Source organism: Puma concolor, chromosome B1 (genome assembly GCF_028749965.1).
Source record: "Puma concolor isolate L17-30 chromosome B1, mPumCon1.1.hap2, whole genome shotgun sequence".
NCBI lineage: Eukaryota > Metazoa > Chordata > Mammalia > Carnivora > Felidae > Puma > Puma concolor.
In genome coordinates this window covers 76877615-76901216 of record NC_141670.1, presented here as the reverse complement: position 1 = coordinate 76901216, position 23602 = coordinate 76877615, and the positions used below count along the sequence as shown (strand labels likewise).

At 41.1% G+C, this 23602-nt stretch overlaps 2 protein-coding genes across 2 annotated transcripts in view; one reads left to right on the top strand and one right to left on the bottom strand.

Moving 5' to 3' along the window:
* SH3D19 (SH3 domain containing 19) overlaps positions 1-23602 on the bottom strand; it is a 193929-nt gene that overhangs the window by 124961 nt on the left and 45366 nt on the right. The window lies entirely within an intron of this gene.
* On the top strand, positions 4036-7792 carry PRSS48 (serine protease 48). The gene is made up of 6 exons (XM_086704115.1): positions 4036-4087; positions 4245-4283; positions 4445-4604; positions 6098-6372; positions 7125-7288; positions 7547-7792. The coding sequence occupies exons 1-6, from the start codon at positions 4036-4038 to the stop codon at positions 7790-7792; spliced, it is 936 nt and encodes a 311-aa protein (XP_086560241.1).

The window sequence follows — 23602 nt, the reverse complement described above, 5'->3', positions numbered from 1 at the left end:
ATTTATCAAGCACCTTAAACATGCCTATAAATGAATTTCTTGTCTATCCCCCAAAACTCTGCACCACCTAGTGTGCTCCATCTTAGTATATGGTTATTCCATACTTCCAGGGGCCTGGGCCAAAAAACATTTGACTCCTCTCTTTCTCTCATACCCTCACCCAATTTATCAGCAAGTCCCATTAGCTCTACCTTCAAAATGCAACCAGAATCTACCACCTCTTACCACTTTTGCCCCCACAGCCTTGGTCCAAAGCCATCATCATCTCCTACCCAAATTATTGCAGTAGTTTTCTAACTGGTTTCCCTGCTTCTACCCTGACCATTCTCAACCCAACAGCCATTGTGATCCATTTAAAACTTTTAAGTCAGATCCACTAAGAATAAAAGTCAAAGCTCTCACAATAGCTCATAAGGATCTACACGGTCTGACTCATTCCCTGTCTGACCTCATTTCCTATTGCTGGAGCCCCTCACCAACTCTGTTCTAGCTTTAGTGTTTCTCAAATGTCCCCAATACACCCTTGCCTCGGGGGCTCTGTACTGCTATCGTTTGTGCTTAACCACTAGCTCAATGCCTCTCTTTCCTCCAATACCTGCTCAGAAATTACCTCAGTGATGCCATCCCTGACCACTCTATTTACAAGTCACACTTGAGGTGCCTGGATGGCTCAATCAGTTAAGTGTCCAACTCTTGATTTCGGCTGAGGTCATGACCTCACAGTTTGTGAGTTCGAACCCCACATCAGGTTTAGCGCTGACAGTGTGGAGCCTGCTTGGGATTCTGTCTCTCCCTCCCTCTCTGCCCTTCCCCCTCCCTCCCTCTCTCTCTCTCTCTCTCTCTCTCTAAATAAATAAATAAATAAATAAACTTAAAAAAAAAAAGATTTTTAAAAGTCGTGTCTCACCCCAGTATCCTTTTCCTGTTTAATTTTTCTCCAAAGCACTTGTCATGATCTAAAACTAGAATATAAGCTCCATGAGGACAGAGGCTTTTTCTATGTTGTCATTCCTCCACTGAAAAAACGATTACTGAATAAATAAGTGATGTCTCTGGGACTTGGGAGGCTGCTGTAGCATGGAGGGAAAGATTACTAGGCAATGAATCAGGAGATCTGGATTTGAATCTGATTATAGTAGTCCCCCCCCACCTTATCTGCAGTTTCACTTTCCACAGTTTCAGTTACTACCAGTCAACCGTGGTGCAGAAGCAGATGATCCTTCTCTCACTTATCATCAGAAGGTCAATACTAGCCTAACACACCAGGTCACAATGCCTACGTCATTTACCTAATCACATAAGCATTTTATCATCTCATGGCATCACAAGAAGTTAAGTACATACAATAAGGTATTGAAAGAGAGAGAGAGGCCACATTCACTTAACTTTTATTACAGCATAATATCATAACTGTTCTATTTATTATTAAGTATTGTTGGTAACCTCTTACTGTGCCTAACTTATAAAGTAATCTTTATCATAGAAATGCATGTATAGGAAAAAACAATAAAGCATCTGTTACTATCTGTAGTTTCAGGACTCCACTAAAGAGGGTCTCAGAACACATCCCCCATAGGTAAGGAGGGGGACTACTATACTAGACAAGTCCCAGCTTTGCTCGTGCATAGCATAATTACAATTAGTTAAGTCATTTAACCTTTAAGATCCTCAGTTTCCTTATCTATAAAACAGAAATGAAAACCCTCACAGAGTTACTGTATGGAGGAAAATGTTATGCAAATGTAAAATACTGTCAAGCTTCTGTAACTGAGCACATGTTAAACTATTTAGAATCAATTTAACATTTCTAGACAATAGTTTATTCCCTTTGTAAACTAGGACAACTTGAATTATAACAAAGATTTTAAACTGTCCTCTCTTTACAGTGTGTAATTTGTCTACATTATTAATTGTACACATTAATATCCTAATACTAATATCTATTTAGAATCCATTTCGCCCAGGGCCAGGCACTCAAGGGACCAGCCTCCGATAAAGTGCAGCTAAAGGACCCAGAGGGAGGAGCGGGGCCTGGGGCGCCCCCTGCTGTCCAGGGAGAGCGACAGGTATGAGGTTCCTGCCTGTGGGGTGGGGAGGGGCAGACCTTACCCATTCCGTTCTAAATAAGGGAGATCAGAGGTCATATCTTGAGATCTTTGGTACTTTCATTTGGCTCTGGAATTGTCCTCCCCACCGGCCTTTCTGCAGCCCATAACCAAGCAAAGCTAAGATGGGTTCTCAGAGAGGCAGAAATTCAAGCCAGGTTCTAGTCCAGAAAATAAAATGTCAAGACATTTGTCTAGAAAATACAGACCTCACCAAAGCACAGCTGGAAAAACTGGTATTTGAAAGAGGCATCTTCTCTAAATTCTACTTTTGTTTCAAGTTACATAACAAGAAATATAAATACTCCATTTCAGTTAGTTTAGTTCTTCACAGAAATGCCTTAATCGTAATTCAAAATGATGGCATTAGCATCTATTGAGAGAATATAAAAACTGAGGTATAGTTATTAGTCCTCTAGAAAACTGTTTGTTACATTAACCCCTGTACTTTTTATCATATCATAACAAAACTCACTAAATTCACTGCCAAGGGGGAAAAAGTTACCTCCTGACTGAAGAGTTTGTTTATTATGCTTATTGATATGTTTCAGATGACATGAGCTCATTCTTTTTTTCTTTCCTACTTTGGCCTCTACAAAGTTTCAAGTTAAATTAAATCTCTATTTTAATAATCCCATTCTTGATTTTTAGAAGTATAATCTCCCCCTGATTTCTACAAATCTTTTAATGCCACTCACTTTTATTGTACCCACAGTACCTTCTCATGCCAAGCACCAGCTCTGGAATTAAAGAGTCTTAACTGTGTCATTGTCGTCGTCGTCGTCATCATCATCATCATCATGTTTTAATTTTTTTTTTATTTTTTACTTACTTATTTATTTATTTTTGGGAGAGCGAGAGCGAGAGAGCGAGAGCGAGCGAGCACATGAGCAGGAGAGGGGCAGAGGGAAAGGGAGAGAGAATCCTAAACAGTCTCCATGTCCAACACAGAGCCCAACACAGGGCTCAATCTTATGAACTGTGAGGTCATGACCTGAGCTTAACCAACTACGCCACCCAGGCACTCCAGTCATCATCATGTTTTTAAAACTGGCAACCAACATTTGCTCAGCACTTTGGTTATATGCCTTATCTAAGTTCATTCACATTTCAGAGCCCTCTGCTCCCTTTTTTTAATAAACAGGAGATCAATTATTAATAAAAACCTCCTAAGTTATTTCCTTATTCCACTTCTCTCCAACTAGACTGCCAACACTTTGAAGGCAGGCAACACCCGTAATTCATGCTTCTTTATAGATTCTGCTCCACATTTAGCACAATACCTTGTACACAATAAAGATCTAATAAATACTTGCTGACTTAGGAAGACAAAGGACAAATTACAACAGGTAGAGATTGATGCAAAAAAGGAAAGAGAAAGCAGAAAATACTGGTCAACTGACTGGCTTATTTCCTCTTCTTTATTTTCTCTTGTCAGTTCTGTAACCATTTAAGAGGCCAAGGACTTAGGGCACAGACCTCTATGATCCAAGCTCAGGATCTGCCCTAGGTTGGTTCACCTTTGGATAGGGGGTAATTACATGTGAGCACCTAGGGCAAGTCCCTGAGATGTGGCAGGTTAGACAGAGGGAGTGCCGTGAACCTGGCCTTGCCTCACACCAGAGTCACTGCACTGAGTGAGCCCACCCCCAACTTGCCCCTCTTCCCATTGGCAGAACCCCAAACAACCTGCTCTCCTAGACAGCAGGGGGCGCCTGAGGCCCCAGCTCTTCCCCCTGGGTCCTGCAGCTGTACTTTCAAAGTCTGGTCCCTTCAGTCCCCACCCTGGTGTGTGGGGTGAAAATCAAAGGACAGGAGGGAGTGAAGCAGAGGTATCCATCAGGAGAAGCTGGTCCTGCCCCCTTTCTCTGGCTGCTCTTCAGGTGGCCTCTCCCCGGGAGAAGGAAGTGCTGAATCTGAGGACAAAGACATGGGCCCTGCTGGCTGTATCTTCTTGCTGCCCCTTCTGCTGGGCATTTCAGGTGTGTTCCGGGGGGGGTGGGGGGGGGTGGGGGTGAGAAGAGTCCTAGGTGAGGGTAAGGGCTCCAGGAGAAGCTGCACAGAGCATGGGGTGTGGGCCTCCCATGGCAATAAAATTTCATCATGGGTGTCTCCCACATACCTCTTTTCTCTCTCTAGGTACCCATGAGGAAGAACCAGAGAATCTCCTGAAGTCAAGTAAGAGGCCTTAGCCAGGGCAGCATGCCTGGGTGGACCGAGGGAAGGGAATCTGTGCTGAGCTGGAGAGAGAACCCGTTTGGGAAATGGCACGAAGGGGTGGGAGAAGAGGCATCGGTTTCCAGCCAGATCTCCCATATCTTTTTCCTTTTTGTCTGCAGTCTGTGGGCGGCCTGCAGTCTCCCCTGGCATTGCCTCAGGCAGGGAGGCCAAGGTGGGGCAGTGGCCCTGGCAGGTCAGCATCCGCGAGGGCCTGCTTCACATCTGTGCAGCCACCCTCATCTCAGAGCAGTGGGTGTTGACAGTGGCAAGCTGCTTCCGGTGAGTGTTGGCCTTGCTTCCGGGGGACCCACTAGGGGATTCAGGTGACTAGAGCTCCTGAACTAAGGTCAGACAGGAGATTATCTTGCACTGCCCAATATAGTACACTGTGCCTTAGAAGTGGGTCCAAATGTTTCCTACCCTAGCTCTCAGTTCAATTCAACTACTCTTACGATTTCAGGCATCTTCACTTTGACAACCATCTTGATTGAAATGAACGCCTAAAAACAGTTACCTCCTGTCCCCCCCAACCAAGTCTCTACCCAAAAAGACATTCCCCAGGAAGGGACCCTCCCTTTACAGCATGCCCACATCTTCTTACTACTCTGGATAAACAATCTTAAGCCCTCTTTACTCTCCCCAGTGACCTCATCCATTTCTGTGGTTTAAAATGCTGTATATTTGCTGATAACACACACATTTACATCACTAACTCCAACCTGTGGTTCTGATGCATTTCCATTTGGATATCTCACTGGTATCTCAAAGGGAACATGATCAAAACAGAGCTACAATTTCACCACCACCACTATCCCTAAGCCTACTTTTGTCTTCCCTCTCTCATTCAACAACATAACTAGTTGCTCAAGCCGTACTCAGAAATATAAAGCCCTACTCTCCCTCACCCTCCATAACTACTGCATACACAAATTCTGTCAGTTTTACTTCCAAAATATACTTTGACTCCAGGATAGCTGTCCCCAGACCACTGCAATAGTATAATAGGTTTCGCTACCTTCATATACACAACAAAGTGATTTTTTTTTTTTTTTTTAAGTCAGAAGCAAGGTCAGGTCACTCCCTCCTTCAAATCCTCCAGTGGCTGCTCAGGCAACTAGAATAAAACCCAGATGCCTCACTGTGGCCAAAAATGGCTGTAGATTGCCAGATATCTGCTCATTTTTCCAACCTCATCTCATTCTACTCCAAGTTTATTTCAACTCCTAGAAACTGCCAATCTCTTTTTCACTTACCCTCAAGGCCTTTGCATACTCTATTCCCTCTGTCTGAAATGCTTTTCCTGATAGCTCTTCTCAAGGCTAACTCTTATCTTTTGGGACTCAGTTGAGAACTTATCTCTTCAATGAGACCTTCTGTGATCACCCAATCCTAAGTCTCTTCCCCTACTCCTTTACTAACTTGAAATCCTGTTTGTTTTCTCCATAGTGTTTATCATAGTTTAAAATGTTTTACTTGTTAAACTGTTGCTTATCTCTGCCTCATTTCCCTCACTTCCTTCCTCCCCTCTCTTTTATACACACTCTCTTACATATATAGGCACACACACACATACACAATAAATCCAAAAGCCCTATGAGAGGCAGATCATGCCTAAGTCTCATTTATGTTCTCAGGAAACGCTTAATACTTAGTTAAGGAACAAATGCTTGAGAGCCAGAAGAAAAATGCAACCTCCAGAACGATGGGCTCTGCTGTGACACTTCATGACAGTCATAAGAAATTCATGGTCCCCATTCTGCTTCTCTTCTCAGGTCTAAAGACATCAGAAAATACAGTGTATTGGTGGGGTCACTTCAGGTCTCTGGTCGCCCAGGCTCCAAAGCAACGATAATACCTGTGTCCAGGATTATCCCCTACCATGACTTCCAGGGAAACACATCTAGTACCATCGCTGTGGCAGAACTGGCCTACCCAGTTTCTTTTAGCCCTGTTGTCCTGCCCATCTGCCTCCCCTCATCTGCAGTCCAGCTGAAGAAGTCAACTTCCTGCTGGGTGACTGGATGGGGCTATTCTGGAACATACCAATGTGAGGATAAGTAGATTTTCTGAGCTCCATTTCCTCAACTGACATTCTCTCCCCGTACTCTCTATCCCAGCCCAGCACCAGATATATTGCACTCTCCAGGCAGTTGATCTGAGATGTCGCAGACTTCAAATTCTCCTTGACCCTATACCTCCCTCTTTTGCTTTCTTCTGCTGTAATCTCTTTTGCTTATTTATATCTGCTTTTGCTCTTATTAGCAATAGTGCTGGGACCTTAAAAGTGAGAAGGACAAGACAATGAGCTTAGGGAGAGGCTAGCTCTCCTTCTGCACCTGGGTAGTGTGCGTGGTTAAGGGACACAGAGGGGAAGCAGGCATGAAGATGTATTCAAGAAAGTAAGACTGCTCAGCAAGTCTCGAGTCAGACTAGGAAAGTATAGCTTCATTTCTGTATCAACAGTCTTCATTCTTCAGAGTATGTTATCTCTACCTCTATTCTATGGAACAGGACGATATATTCCAAGGCCAAAAAAGTTGATTTTGCATCATTCATTGTTTTGGGTTTTCCTGAATCATATGGTTTTTTGTTATTTGTGGCATCTGGGTGGGAGCAAATGACTTCAGTCTTGTTTAGACCAAGGGAACTCAGCCTTCAGGCTATTTCCCAAACTGGAAATCAAAGTGCCATCTGATATGGAGGCAGAATATTTAAAATCAGAGGCATGAAATCTGTATCATTAGCTGCAAGTTGCTTCCTAATATTTTAAGATAGCTCTGATTCCTTTTGATCTTACAGACATGAAGCCATCCTATACACTGAAGGAGCTAAAAGTGCCCCTTATTGATCTCCAGACATGCAGGGACCACTACCAGAAAGCAAACTCGCGTGGAATCAAGCCCATCATCAGTGAAGCCATGATCTGCTCTAAGCTCCCAGTGGAACGGATGGATCAGTGTATAGTAAGAATCCATCCCATAGGCACCTTCCAGAGCCCTCCCCTTTCCCAGTGTGCTTCCAGGGAATGCCTCCATGGAATGCCTCACAGGGAATGCCTTCCAGGGAATGCTTCCATGGAATGCCTCACATCTTCAGCATCCCTGCGTGAATCCAGCAGTGTGTGGACAGGCCCAAACTCCATAGATCTTAGCTACACTACAGGGAGAATTTCTTCTCCCTTTGCCTTGTGCGTGGCCTAGTCATCTTTCTTCTCTCCCCAGGGTAGTAGAGGAGACCCCCTGACATGTAGAGTGGAAGACTCCTGGGTCCTCACAGGAGTGGTCAGCTGGGGATCAAACTGCCTTCAAACCAACGAGCCTGGAATATATACAAACATCAGTTTCTACAAATCTTGGATTGAGAAGTCAGCCATTTCACATACTGACTTTTCTGCCATCCTCACTCTGGACCTCTCTGGGTTCCTTCTTGTAATGCTTCTGCCTCTCATTTTCCTGGTGCTACCCTAACTGGCTGAGGTTAGTATGGTCATGTAAGTGACAATAAAGAATGAGAAAAAAAGGGGGGATATTCTAGAAGTTGATGGCTTTGATGAGAGAGTTTGAAGATTTAGCAAGACAGATGCAGTTATGCTACTTCTAGCTATAGTCACCATAACCCTTATCTGTTTGTTGCCTTTAATCCCCAGGTCAACCTGAAAAGCAAGATCGTCAGTGTTAATAAAGTCTGGCTGATTCCAACGGTTATTTCTTATATTCATTTTTTTTGTTTGTTTGTTTGATGAAACTGGAGATAGGGCCTGGGGAAATCCAGAAGCACAGAACTTTAGGGCTGAAAAGGATCTGGAAACCACCTGGCTCAACCAATCTCACATTCTACAGATGAAGAAACTGGAGTTCAGAGAGGTTTGTTTACCCTTGCTGAACTCGAGATGAAAATCATCCAATCTGGGCCTACAATGGGTTCTGAAGAAAAAAGCAGGGACTCGAAAGATTAGCTTTCAGTTGAAGCACACCAGGCAAGAGGAGCTGAGGGCAGTGCATTAGTTATTCCTGTGTAACAAATCATCCCAAAACTTAACAGCTGAAAAATTCAAACATTGATTATCTCACAGTTACTGTGGGTCAGTAATCAGGGAGGGCTTAGCTAAGCAGTTCTGGCTCAAGATCTTTCAAGAGGCTGCTACTGGGCCATCTGGGTGGCTCAGTCACTTAAGCGTCTGACTCTTGATTTCAGCTCAGGTCATGATCTCGCCGTTTGGAAGACTGAACCCTGCATCAGGCTCTGTGGTGACAGCATGGAGCCTGTTTGGGATTGTCTCTCTCCCTCTCTCTCTCAAAATAAATAAATATTAAAAGAAAAAAAAAAGAGGCTGTTGCTGTACCAGCTGCAGCCATCTCAAAGCTCAACTAGAAAAGGAGCTGCTGTCAAGCTCATTCATATGTCTCTGGCAGGCTCCAGAGGATCTGCTTCTAAGCTCACTTACACAGGCATCTCCAGAGCACTGCCTCATGGCAGCTGGCTTCCCTGAGAGTGAATGATCCAAAACAAAGTAAAAGAGAGCACCCAGCACCACAGTCTTTTCATAACCTAATCTCAAAACTGATTTCTCATTACTTCTGTTGTATTCTGTTCTTTCAAATAGTTGAGTTGAGACACCTGGGTGACTCAGTTAATTGAGCATCCAACTTTAGCTCAGGTCATGGTCTTATGGTTAGTGGGTTCGAGCCCCGTATCAGGCTCTGTACTGACAGCACACAGATCCTGGGATTCACTCTCTGCCCCTCCCCTGCTCATGCATGCTCTCTCTCTCTCTCAAAATAAATAAATAAACTTTTTAAAAAGAAAAATAAAAAATAAAATAGTGAGTCAACCACGTGTGAATATCAGGAGGCAAGGAAAACTACGGCCTTGGATCTTATAGGCTGCCTTCTATAGGTAGAGTAAGGAAAGGGTGTGGACTAGAAGCTAGGAAGCTAAGATTGACCAGTGTTTAGTAGTTGAGATCAAATGGAGGGATGGGGAGTTTAAATAGAGATATCTGGGGGAGAATGCCTCTCCCTCCCCTTAAGTCCACCTACGGAAAGCACTTCATGTTTGTGCTCTTAGGTGTACTGGGGTTAGGGAAGGTGCTTATTAGAGAGTTTCCAGCTTGCAATATCCTAACTAAAGAGTGGTCTAAGAACATATCTCATGTAAGAAATGTATGGCTGCTTTATCCCTGTCTCTTTTCTGGGCCTCTGGCATACAAAGAGTGGTTAAGAACATGGGATGTGACACTGGCCAATGCTGAGTTAATTAATGGGTTTCATAAGAAGCTGATTAAAATAATAACAGGATTCTCTGTATTACTAGGCAAATAATAGCTAAAAATAATTGATAGAAGTTTTGGCAAGACAGTAGAATTAACGACAAACAAAATGGATATCCCTTGCTCAAATTTCATTAAATACCAATAAAATCACTGTTTTATTTTTTTAATTTTGTTTTTTACATTTATTATTTTTGAGAGACAGAGCACTAGTCAGGGAGGGATAGAAAGGAAAACACAGAATCTGAAGCAGGTTGCAAGCTCTGAACTATCAGCACAGAGCCCGATGTGGGGCTCAAACTCACAGTGAGATCACAACCTGAGCCGAAGTCAGACGCTTAACTGACTAAGCCACACAGGCGCCCCTAAAATCACTGTTTTAAAAGGGAGATATTCATTAATAACTGCAAAGGTCATTATATAAAAATAAGTAAATTAAATTTGGGCCATTAAAAAGCTTTCCATACATATGAAAATAGTAAGAACTTTGAGAAAAATTAATTCTCTAAATGTAAAAATGATACAAAATATAGGCAGGATTCAAAGAATGATTATGATTTATTTTCAAAGGGACACTATTCATGTACAAGTTCTCAGGATTTTTTTTTTACGTGACAACACTAAAGAATTGGAAGGCAAAATAATTAACATAATTAACAAAAGAAAAGATAAAACTTACTAAACATGTGAGATTCTAAATAAGTAAAAAAGAAGTATGAGAAAAGATGATGGATCTAGATATTAAAGCCAAGAAATCCAACAAGGAGAAGATAAGAGGTTTTAGAATCATAAAATAAAATAGTTGAAAGGCACCTTACAAGTTATCGGATACAACTCTTAAGCAAACTCAAGTTTGCTTATTTAAACAGACCCAATGGATGATCCTTACACTTCTTAACACAGCAACATTGGAAAATTAAGTAAAGTCACTACTTGGAATCGGAGAATGGGAACTATTTTCACTACACAATATTGTTGCACCCCTTTCCCACCAGAATCCTCTAAAACTGAAACTTAACAAGAAAATACTTACACATAATACATGAAATGGAATGAGATAATTATCTGTAAAAAGAACCCCCCAAATTTCAACAAATACATGACTTATGTGTTTCATGAATAAGCTAAACTTGGAGATCTAAGTACAATCTTGAAACAACATAACAGGCATGAAATCAGAACTGAGAAGCTTAAATGTAATCAATAGCATTAGGCACTGACTAAAGGGACCGAGTATTTAGAAGGGGGAAGGGTCAGCATGGAATCCAAGGCAACAAAAGCCAGATAACTTACATGTTCATCAGACCCAAGGAAAGAGACTCAGCCTGATGAATATAAACTTCACATTTATTTACAAAAATACGTTCTGTTATGGAGAAGTGCTCTTTCACCTAGTTTCCATAAATAAGGGATAGATCATCCTACTAAGTGAAATGCTTGTGGAAATTAACCACTTCCATTTGTTCAGATCCTAAGTCTCTTCAAACCACCATCCACTTACTAGTTCGCCCCTACTCATAAAGAAGATGTGCCCTGGTTAGGAAAAATGAAAATCCCAAATAATGGAAATGAATAGCTTTCACTGCAAATAAACATTCTGGCTCATACACAGGCCTCTTAAAATTTAATGAGTCAGTCTCTTGAGTTTGATGTATTCTAGGTGCTCTGACAAACCTTAAATTTCAGAAGCCAAAAAGCTAAGGGCCCAGAACCTAAATTGAGAGGATTTGTATCAAGTCATGTTGCCTGCGAAAGACCTGCCAAAGCGGACTCTCTGGGTGATATGACATCTTTAGCTCATCTCTGTAGCAGAAATTTATATTTACTTTATGTCTCCTCTGTATTGAAATAGTATGCTATTTCCAACATTATCTTCCGTTCTAACAATTAAAGAGGAGATTACTTATCCTGCTTTCACATATGAAAACACATACACAAAAAAAACACAACTGAGGCTTAGAGAGGTTAAGTAACTTGCCTAAGATTACACAGCTAATATTTGATTAAATAGATTTATCCAGGACTGTTTGACTCAAAAGATCTGGCTCTTTCCACTACACAAAATTACCATTCACTAACAGTGCCATTCGCTTTTAGAAGGCTCTACTAAAGGTTCTTTATATTATGCCAAAATAACATTTCCCTTTGGTTCTAGTTATTTGTACTTATTATACTCCTAGCTCCATTTGTAATTATTCGGGTGCACACAGTTGTATTTCTCCTTCTACACAGATAAGAACGGTCTTGAGAAAAGAAACAACTATCCTATTCATCTTCTTGACCTCCTAGCAGCATCTAACACAGTGATCTGCAAGACAGAAAGCATCAAATCTTATTTTCTGAAAACAAAATGAAGAGCCATAGACTATAGAAAGCCAGTCGTCAACAACATTGGAAAAATTCCCTTAGTATGAGTACAAGCAAACAAATATAAAAAGGGAAATATTTCCTCTTTTGGTGATCAAAAGGACAAGACCAACTCTTACAAAGGGGGACTGGTTGAAAGGCAGGCAGCAGGGGTCTGGGCAAGCAGGATGGAGCTCAAAGCAGGATCAGTCCCTCTGGAGAAGGTGAGTGCAGGAGAGGGAAACTATAGACTGGCCAATAAGGCAAAGAGCTGGGAAGAGGAAAAGGGTATCTGTAGAAGGTTGTCCAGGGCTTGGCCCTGACATAATGAATGCCAAGGATACAAACCAGTTCTAGCATATACTGGTTAGTGGAATTAAAGCTGGACTAAAAATGTCTTGTACAAGTTAAAGAACTAAGACCAGGCTGGATCTTTTAATCAGCCTCGGGTCTATTGTTGCAAGGTGACAGAAAAGGCAAAGTGCCAGAGTAATCAATTATTCTTTAAAAGATTGTTTTACAAAGGGATTTATTAATTTTCCAATATAGTACATCAATCTGATGGGTTGAATTAGAAAAGAGACAATGGAATCCATTTGCCCTTCCTGGAAATACAGACAAAAAACTCCAAAACTTGCAAATCTACTGCTGTCTCAGTTTTATTCCCAGGGTGCTTAAGAGAGACTGCATCCCTGAAGTAGCACCCTTGCTCTATAACACTGGTTCTCAATTGATGGTGATTCTGCCCCACAGGCGACATTTGGCAATGTCTGGAGACAATTGTGTTTGTTACAACTGGAGGTGGGTAGTACTCCTGACATTCAGTAAATGAAGGCCAGAAATGCTGCTTAACATCCAACAATACATAGGATAGCACCCCACAATAAAGAATCATCTGGCCCATAATGCCAATAGTGCCAATGCTGAGAAATTCTTATGTAAAGGCACCATCAACATTAATCTAAGCCATCACCAAGATGACCTGTTTGTCCAGAATTAAGCTAATACTTAAAATGGAGATACTAGCTCAGTAACAATAAAAACAGCAGCTACTATTTATTATTGCATCCTTAAATAGGCAAACCCAAGCTAAGCACTACATCTCATTTAATTTTTACAAAAATCTTGTGGAATATTATTATTCTCCTTTTGCAAAGATGGAAAAGTTGTAAGTTGGCCACAGCCACATGGCAAGTAATAAAGCTCCTACCACCACCATCACATTGCTACTTTCCAAACCAACAATTATTGTGTATAGCAGAGGCACTTAAAGATATCTTTAATGTTATTAATAGGGTAATGACCTGGGAATACAGAATCGAAGAGCTAGAGACACAGCATGATGAAAAAGGCAGAAAACTAAAAGCGCTGTCTTCAGGAAAGTCTCTGGAGTGCCACTGGCACCTACTCTCTTGCTTCTAACTCCCTGTCACTTCCTTATCTTAGGAGAAGAAATGGGAACAGTAAAATGGCAGAACAACATGTTTCTTGATTGCTAAACCCTAAATAAGAAAGTATTTGTAGAGGGATAACTGGGCAGATTGACAAAGGTAAATAAAGATAAACAAATAAGCAATGCATAATTCAATGTTACATCTGTAAAGAATTTGAGATTAAGTGATTCCAATGCCTTCATGGAACAGGAAAATGCAGGCCGTAGGTGACTTGCTCAAGATCATACGGCCACCCCCCTGAAAACAACAGGATAGTACTGTGGGTAGAAAACCAGAGGAGTTTTCTCCAATATGGTAAAAAAAAAATATTACCTTACATTTAAAAATGAGTGGTTCAGTCGGTTGAGTGTCCATCTCTTAATTTTGGCTCAGGTCATGACCCCAGGGTTGTGGGATCAAGCCCCACATCAGGCTCTGCACTGAATGTAGGATCTGCTTAAGATTCTCTTTCTCCCTCTCCCTCTGCCCCACTCATGTGTGCTCTCTCAAATACATACACACACACACACACACATATATACATACATACACACACACACACATACACACACACACACACACACACATATGGAAAGAAGGAAGGGAGAGGAGGGGAGGGAAGGAAGGAAGGGCATTTTCTGGAGGAGGTCCAAGATGGTAAGCACTGAAAGATCCTAAACTCACCTCCTTCCATAGATACCCCAAATCTATAGCTACCACATATGAATCATTTCCCACTGAAAAATATCTGATTAACTGCTCTCCACAACAAAGAATAAAATGAGCACATCAAGATGTGTAGGAGAGGCAAAGATATGGTCTCACAAAAAAACCCACCCCTAGCTTGGTGACAGATAATAGAGAGGAATCTCAGCAAAAAGGCACTTCTCGCAGGGGGAGGGAGAGGCTGGTCCCCCACACTGGGCAACCCAACCCCTGGTATCTGCATGGGAGACAGGAGCCTCCAAAACATCTGGGTTGGAAAACCAAGGAGGCTGATATCTGGGGTTCCCAAAGCATTACAGGAAACTGAGATTCCCCCTCTTGGAGGGTTCACATGTAGCCTCGTTGACCCTGAGACCCAAGAGAAAAACAGTCTGAGAAGTGCCTACGCTATACGCAACAGAGATTCATTTGCTAACCTGGGGGCACTGGCTGAGGAGCAGGAGACAGGTGAGATGCTTACCAGAGAGGGAGGCACTGCTGGACACCACTGTCACACTCTCCACGTAACCTGCTAGCACAAGCAGGCAAGTTTGGATGCAGTACCCTCCTGCTGCTTTGCTGGGACAGGTGGGGGCAAGAAGTCACAGCACTTGCTGAGGCTGGGGAGTGAGGGCAGTAGCAACCCTCCCTCGTTCCCTGTCTGGGGCAGGCAAGATGATAGGTAGCATAGACCCCCCTGCTCTCTACAGTTTGTGAGTGTGGGCAACTGCAACATTTCCCCATCCCCTGACTGGGGCTGTTGACTGTGAACAGTCGTGGCATTCTGCCGTTCCAAGCCTAAAACCAAAGCATGCAAACAGAAAAGGTACTCCCACTGAATCACTGAACACCTCAATCCCACAGGTGCATGCAGTCAAGACATTTTCCCACTGCCTTTCTGAAGCCAGTGAGTATGCCCTGCCCCTTACACTCTCCAACTGACTCTCTAAAGCTAACAGGTGCATGCAATCCACACAGGGGACACCTCTTGATTGCCTGGCCCTGGTGACCAAGAGGACTGGTGTTCCAAAGCTCCATGGAACTATAACAACTGGAAAGGCAGTTCTTGGCAGGCTCTGACCTCCAGGGCACTACACAGCAGAGAGAAACACAAATTCAGCCTTCCTGTGATTAAAAACCAAAACAAAACAGACAAACAAAAACTATTCACTTAGTCTGGAGCTTCAGCCTAAAGGATAGGCTTCAGGTTTCCCACACACACAGAGGCTGAGGAGGTGGTCCCAGGGAACGTAAGCAGTGAGACACCATCCTTGCGCACTAGTCAATGAGACTTCCCAGGAAGGAACTTATACACTCATGTGGAGCCACAGTTTTTGCAATCGTCACCCAGGGGATCCCTCCAAATCCACTGGTCTAAAGACAGCAGGGGTTACCACTGTGGCCCCATAGGACTATATATATTTGCTACTTTAAATTTTTTTTTTTTTTCAACGTTTATTTATTTTTGGGACACAGAGAGACAGAGCATGAACGGGGGAGGGGCAGAGAGAGAGGGAGACACAGAATCGGAAACAGGCTCCAGGCTCCGAGCCATCAGCCCAGAGCCCGACGCGGGGCTCGAACTCCCGGACCGCAAGATCGTGACCTGGCTGAAGTCGGACGCTTAACCGACTGCGCCACCCAGGCGCCCCATATTTGCTACTTTAAAAGCTGCTGCCTGAAAGTCTGGATTCCAATCAACCTAAAACTATATGCTAACTGACATTCTTTCCCTTGGATCACTGACAAGTCTTGGTACACCCTCAACAATTGGAGAATATCAAAAATAATTCAGGCAGCTTAGACAATCTCAAAGGTTCAAGAGACAACTAATAGCCAAAGCAAGTTTGAATGAGAAAGATCACAGCCACATAAGGCCATTCCTTCAAGACTGAGAGCGGTAGCTATTTTGCCTTATAGAAACAAACACACAGTCAAACAAAATGAGGAAACAGAGAAATATGTTCCAGATGAGAGAACAAGAACAACACATCTGAAAAAGACCTTAATGAAATGGAGATAAGTAACCTACCTGATAAAAGAATTTAATGTAATGGTCATAAAGATGCTCACCTAACTCAGGAGAAGAATGGGTAAACACAGTGAGAACTTGAACAAAGAAACAGAAAACATTAAAAAAGTACCAAGCTGAAGTCATAGAGCTAAAGAATACAATAACTGAACTGAAAAATATACTAGAGGGGTTCAATAGCAGACTGGATGAAGTAGAAGAACAGATAACAAACTAGAAGGTCAAACAGTGCACCTCACTCAGAGCAGCAAAAGAAAAAAATATTTTCAAATGAAGAAAGATAACTTAAGGGACTTCGGGGACAACGTCAAGCAGAATAACATCCACATCATAAGGGTCTCACAATGGAAAACAGAGAGAGAAAGGGACAGCAAACTTATTTGAAGAAAATGGCTGAAAACTTTCCTGGGGAAAGAAACAGACACATAGGTCGAGGAAGCCCAGAGTTACAAATAAGATGAACCCAAAGAGGGGCACCTGGGTGACTCAGTCGGTTAAGCGGCCGACTTCACTCAGGTCATGATCTCGCGGTCCGTGAGTTCAAGTCCCGCATCAGACTCTGTGCTGACTGCTCAGAGCCTGGAGCCTGTTTCAAATTCTGTGTCTCCCTCTCTCTGACCCTGCCCTGTTCATGCTCTGTCTCTCCCTGTCTCAAAAATAAATAAATAAATAAATAAATAAATAAATAAATAAATAAATAAATAAATAATTTATAAAAATAAAAAAAAAAAAAAAGATGAACCCAAAGAGAACGAAACCAAAACACACTCAGATTTGAAGGAGAAAGAATTCTCCAGATGAGCACAAGCTAACGTAGTTGATAACTACTATACCACTAAACCAGCCTTACAAGAAATATTAAAGGAATTTAAGCTGAAAAGAGAAGGCACTAATAACAAAAAATACACAAAAGTAAAAATCTGACTGGAAAGGTAAATATATAGTAAAGGTAGCAGACTGATCACTTACAAAGCTACTAATAAGATTAAAGGCCAAAGTAGTAAAATTAACTGAAACTACAATAATTAACTAAGAAATACATAAAATTAAAAGATGTAAAAAGAGACATCAAAAACATAAAATGCAAGGAGGCACTTGGCTGGCTCAGGCAGTAGGGCATATGACTCTTGATGTCAGGGTTGTGAGTTCAAGCCCCATGTTGGGTGTAGAGATTACTTTAAAATCTTAAACAACAACAATATAAAATGCAGGGGTATGGGGAGTAAAAATGTAGTTTTGGAATGTATTCAAATTTAAGTTACTATCAATTTAAAATAGACTGTTACACACATAGGATTATATATGTGAAGCTCACAGTACCCACAAAGCAAAAACTTACAGTAAAGGAATCTAAATATAACATTAAATAAAGTAATCCAATCACAGGAAAGACAGAAAGAGAATAAAGAAACAGAGAGAAACTACAAAAATAGCCAGAAAACAGTTAACAAAATGGCAGTAAGTACATTACCTATCAATAATTACTTTAAATGAAAATACACTGGGGTGCCCGGGTGGCTCAGTCGGCTGAGCATCCAACTCTGTTTTGCCTCAGGTCATGATCTCACAGTTCATGAGTTTGAGCACAGTGTCGGGCTCCATGCCAGCACTGTGCAGTCTGCCTAGGATTCTGTCTCTCCCTCTCTCTGCCCTCTCCCTGCTCATCTGCATGCACAAGTGTGCACTCTCTGGCTCTCTCTCTCTCTCTCTCTCTCAAAATAAATAAATAATTTTTTTTTTTTAATTTTAAGAAAAGGGGGCACCTGGGTGGCTCAGTCAGTTGAGTGTCCAACTTCAGCTCAGGTCATGATCTCGTGGTTCACAAGTTTGAGCCCCACATCAGGCTCTGTGCAGACAGCTAGTTGCGTGGAGCCTGCTTCAGATTCTCTGTCTCCCTCTCTCTCTGCCCCTCACCCATTCATGCTGTCTCTCTGCCTCTCAAAAATAAATAAACATAATAAAGAAATAAAATTAAAATTAAAAAAAAGAAAAGAAAATGGACTAAAATCTTCAATCAAAAGACAGAATGGATTAAAAAAAAAAAACAAGACATATTCATTTACTGACTACAAGTGACTCACTTCAAAAGTTAGGTCACACACAGACTGAAAGCAAAGGGATAAAAAAGATGTTCAATGTAAATGGAAACCAAGAGAAAGCTGGTATAGCTATACTCATTTCAGACAAAGCAGAGTTTAATATTTTTAAAGTATATTTATTTTAATATATACTTATATTAGAGTGAGTGCATGAGCAAAGGAGGGGCAGAGAGAGAGAATCCCAAGTAGGCTCAATACTGTCAGTGAGGGCCCGACACGGGTCTCAAATCCACAAACTGTGATATCATTACCCGAGCTGAAATTAAGAGTCAGACTTAACCACCTGAGCCAGCTAAGTGCCCCCCAAAGCAGACCTGAAAACAAAGACTTGTTACAACAAGACAAATAGGAGCACTACATAATGATACCAAGCAAAAAGATACAGTATTTATAAATACACACACACACACACACACACAACCAATCCAGGAGCACTAAAATACATAAAGCAAATTATTAACAGACCTATAGGGAGAAATTGTCCACTCTCCCCACTTTTATTCAACATAGTATTGGAAGTCCTAGCCACAGCCATCAGACAAGAAATAAAAGGTATCCAAATTAGTAAAGGAGCAAAACATCCACTATTTGTAGATGACATGATACTATACACAAAAAACCCTAAAGATTCCACCAAAAACCTACTAGAATAAATGAATTCAGTAAAGTTGGAGGATACAATTTTGATACCAAAAATCTGTTGCTTTTTTATACACTAGTAACAAACTATCATAAACAGAAATCAAGAAAATCCCATTTGTAATGCCATCAGAAAGTATAAAATACCTATGAATAAATTGAACCAAGTAGGTGAAAGACCTATAAACTGAAAAACCGTAAGACACTGATGAAAGAAACTGAAGACAAATGAATCAAACAGTATTCTGTGATCATGGATTAAAAGAATTGACGTTATTAAAATGTTCACACCACTCAAAGCAATCTATAGATTCAATGCAATCCCTATCAAAATTCCAATGGCATTTTTTTCAAAAATAGAATAACTTCTAAAATGGGTATGGAACCACAAAAGACCCCCAAATAACCAGAACAATCTTGAAAAAGAAAAACAAAGCCAGAGGTACCACACACTCTGATTTCAAACTATACTACAAAGCTATGGTAATCAGAACAGTATGGTATTGGTATAAAAACAGACACACAGATCAACAGAACAGAGAACCCAGAAATAAACCCATGAATATATGGTCATTTACAACAAAGGAAGCATGAATATATAATGAGAAAAGAACAATCTCTTCAATACACAATGCTGGGAAAACTGGACAACTGTATGCAAAAGAATGAAACTGAACCAGTATCTTATATCATAACCAAAAATTAACTCCATAACAACTCTTACACCATATCCAAAACTGGATCAGAGACTCGAATGTAGGACCTGAAATCATAAAACTCCTAGAAGAAAACACAGATGGTAGGTTCCTTGACATCAGTCTTAGCAGTATTTTTTTGGATCTCACTTCAAAAGCAAGGGAAACAAAAAGAAAACAACACTACATCAAAGTAAAAAGCTTCTCCACAGCAAAGGAAACCATCAACAAAGCAAAAAAGCAACCTACTGAACGGGAGGAGATATTTGCAAATCATGTATCTGATAAGGGGTCAATATACAAAATATATAAAGAACTTTAAAAACTCAATAATAAACAACAACAAAAGCCCAAACAATTCAATTTAAAAATTGTCAGAGGACCTGAACATTTTACCAAAGAAAACATACAGACAGTCAAAGGGCACATGAAAAGATGCTCAACATCACTCACCATCAAATCACAACCACAATGAGATATCACCTCCTGCCTCTAAGAATGACTAGAATCAAAAAGAGAAAAAATAACAAGTGATGATGAGGATGTGAACAAAAGGGAACTGTTGTGCACTGCTAGTGGGAATGTAAACTGGTACAGTCACTATAGAAAACACTATGGAGGTTCCTTAAAAAATTAAAAATAGAATTACCATATGATCCAGCAATTCTGCTACTGGGTATCTATATGAAGAAAACAAAAACACTAATTTGAAGAGACACATGCATCCCTATGTTCACTGCAGCATTAGGTACAACAGCCAAGATATGGAAACAACCTAAGTGTTCATTGATGGATAAATGGATAAAGAAGATATGGTATCTGTATATACATAATGGAATACTACTCAGCCATAAAAAAAAGAAATCCTGCCATTTATGACAACATGGATAAACTTTTAAGGTATTACGCTAATCGATAAAAGTCAGACAAAGAAAAAGACAAATACCACGTGATTTCATTTATATGTGGAATCTAAAAAACAAACACACAAGGGGCGCCTGGGTGGCTCAGTTGGTCGAGCATCAGACTTCGGTTCAGGTCATGACCTCGTGGTTTGTGAGTTCGAGCCCCAAATCAGGCTCTGTGCTGACAGCTCAGAGACTGGAGCCTGTTTCGGATTCTGTGTCTGCCTCTCTCTCTGCCCCTTCCCCACTCACGTTCTCTGTCTCTCTCTCTCTCTCAAAAATAAACATTTAAAAAATTTTTTAAATTAAAAAAAAGACCACAAACACACAAACAAAACTAAACTCAGACTCATAGATACAGAAAACTGATTGGCAGTAGCCAGAGAGGAGGAGGGTTTGGATGGGAAGGGAGCAGAATGAGTGAAAAAGATTAAGAAGTATAAACTTCCAGTTGTAAAATAAATAAGTCATGAGGATGTAACATAAAGCACAGAAAATACAGTCAATAATATTGTGTTAATTTCATAAGGTGACAGATGGCAACTAGACTTACTGTGATGACCATTCTGCAATGTGTAGAAATGTCACATCGCTATGTTGTACACTTGAAACTAATATAATATTGTAGGTCAATTATACCTCAATTAATATAAACAGGAACAAAGAGAAAAAGTGAAAAAGAGGTCATTTTCTTTTTTTTTTTAATTTTTTTTTAATGTTTATTTATTTTTGAGACAGAGGGAGACAGAGCATGAATGGGGGAGGAGCAGAGAGAGAGGGAGACACAGAATCGGAAGCAGGCTCCAGGCTCTGAGCCATCAGCCCAGAGCCTGACGCGGGGCTCGAACTCACGAACCGTGAGATCGTGACCTGAGCCGAAGTCGGACACTCAACCGACTGAGCCACCCAGGCGCCCCGAGGTCATTTTCTTAAATAACTCAATGCCATTATCACATCTATCAAGATTAGTAATAATTCCTTGATACCATCTAATTACCCAGTTTTCTTATCCTCCGTATGTGTTATAAGTGGAAGTAACTTTAGAAACTCAGGTTTCCCTTTTTTTGATATGAATACTTCATTGGATATTGCTTCATACTTTGTCACATCAAGAGATTCATGTCAGCCTTTTCCTACTTTCATGATGCGAAGATTGATTCAAATGATTAAAATGGTAACAGCTTGAGTACTCCATCAACCTCTCATCCAAAACTTTCAACTACTGATGATCATCCCCTGAATCAATTATCTCATGAGGGGCTGCAAGTGGTGGTATTCGAATTCCATCAGTCCAAGAACGCTTATGAGCTGGAATTCCTCCCTCTTATCAACTAGGCCCATTTTTGTATTCTAAACTACCGTCTGGACAGGAAAAGCAGATAACTACTTCTTTCTTTTTACTTTCAATTTTCAGAGGAAAGGGTTGGTGTCTTAGTTACTATCAATAAAGCTTATTTCTAACTAAACAAGAATCAAAATAAAACTTTTTTTTAATAAAACACCTAAACAAAAGGAAAAAGAAGAGATCTGTAAGCAATCCAACTAATTCTGAAGAGTATTAACCAGTGACTTCAGATTTATCCAGGGACATAAAAGTCCAAAGATATAGGGCAAGCACAAGACTCTCAGTGGAAAAGGAGTATCTGGTCAAATTCTTGTTCCTTTGATAAATCAACAGAAAGATGTGTCCAGAGCTTTGATGTCTTTGCAAAATGACCACCTTTATTCCAAACATGACTTAAAGGCAAACCTCAAACTGAGATCTGACTTTGTAAAAAGCTATACTTAAATAGGCTGACTAAATAAAAATGTCCTGTAAACACCATAAAGTAAATTGGAATACCCTGAGATACAGTGAGTCTGGCATGTGTCCCACCACAACAGTCTCTGCTGCTTAGCTGGTCACATTTCTGCATCCTCATCTTCCCCACTACATGTATAAGGGCACTGACTCCAAAGACAATTAGCCATGAAACTATGTCCCAGTAAGACAAGATAATGTGTTCAAGTCCTTGGGAATCTGGGCTGAAAATAAGGGAAAACTTGGGCTGCTTTCAGTGGATAGAAAGAAAAGGCATGGACTGTGCTTGGGCCATACTAATGGCATAGGAAAAGAAGTAAAGACCCTGAACTCTCGTTATGAGCCCTTGAGCCATCATGAATCCAGAGCTCCCTTCCTGCTCTGGTCTCCAGGTCTGTCCTGTGATAGCTCCAGATGTCCTTGTTAGTCTCCTCCTTATTGTTCCACAGATGTCTGTTTGTGAGGGCTGCCATAACAAAGCACCACAGAGTGGGGGGCTTAAAAAACAAATTTGTTTTCTCAGGGTTCAAGGTGTCAACAGGGTTGGATCCTCCTAAAAGACAAGAGGGAAGCATCTATTCCAAGCTTCCTTGTAGACAGCCATTTTTCTCTTTGTACATGTCTGTGTCCAAATTTCCTCTTTATATAAGGACACCAGTCATCTTGGATTAAAGCTACCCTAATGACCTCATTTCCTTAATTACTTCTTTAAAGACACCATCTTCAATGGTCACATTCTGAGGTACCAGGGGATAGGGCTTCAATGCATGAATTTTGGGGAATACACATTTCAGCCAATAACAATATGTTTAAAGTAATCCCCTCTTTGCTTAAGCTAGTTTAAATTTTTTTTTTCAACGTTTATTTATTTTTGGGACAGAGAGAGACAGAGCATGAACGGGGGAGGGGCAGAGAGAGAGGGAGACACAGAATCGGAAACAGGCTCCAGGCTCTGAGCCATCAGCCCAGAGCCTGACGCGGGGCTCGAACTCACGGACCGCGAGATCGTGACCTGGCTGAAGTCGGACGCTTAACCGACTGCGCCACTCAGGCGCCCCTGCTTAAGCTAGTTTAAGTGAGTCTTGTTGGTTGTAACTGAATAAACCTTACCAAAATAGCTACATTTTCTGGTCTTCTATTAATTAATTATTCATGTGTTTCTTTCAATCCTCCCAAATAGTCTGAGCTATAAGAAAGCAATAACATGCTTCAATAGTTTGTTGAATTCCACCTCCACAGACCTAGTACCCTACAAACAACTGGTACCAAAAACATAAAAGGGCACAGAGAATTCTGTAGAAGGTGCTGTTCCCTCCCACACAGATCACCTTTCAGAACTAAAGTATGCATTCT

Coding starts and splice junctions, on each gene's coding strand:
- PRSS48 (XM_086704115.1), top strand. CDS start 4,036: ATGGGCCCTGCTGGCTGTATCTTCTTGCTGCCCCTTCTGCTGGGCATT. Junction 4,605..6,097: donor ACAGTGGCAAGCTGCTTCCG/GTGAGTGTTGGC, acceptor TTCTCTTCTCAG/GTCTAAAGACATCAGAAAAT. Junction 7,289..7,546: donor AACGGATGGATCAGTGTATA/GTAAGAATCCAT, acceptor TTCTCTCCCCAG/GGTAGTAGAGGAGACCCCCT.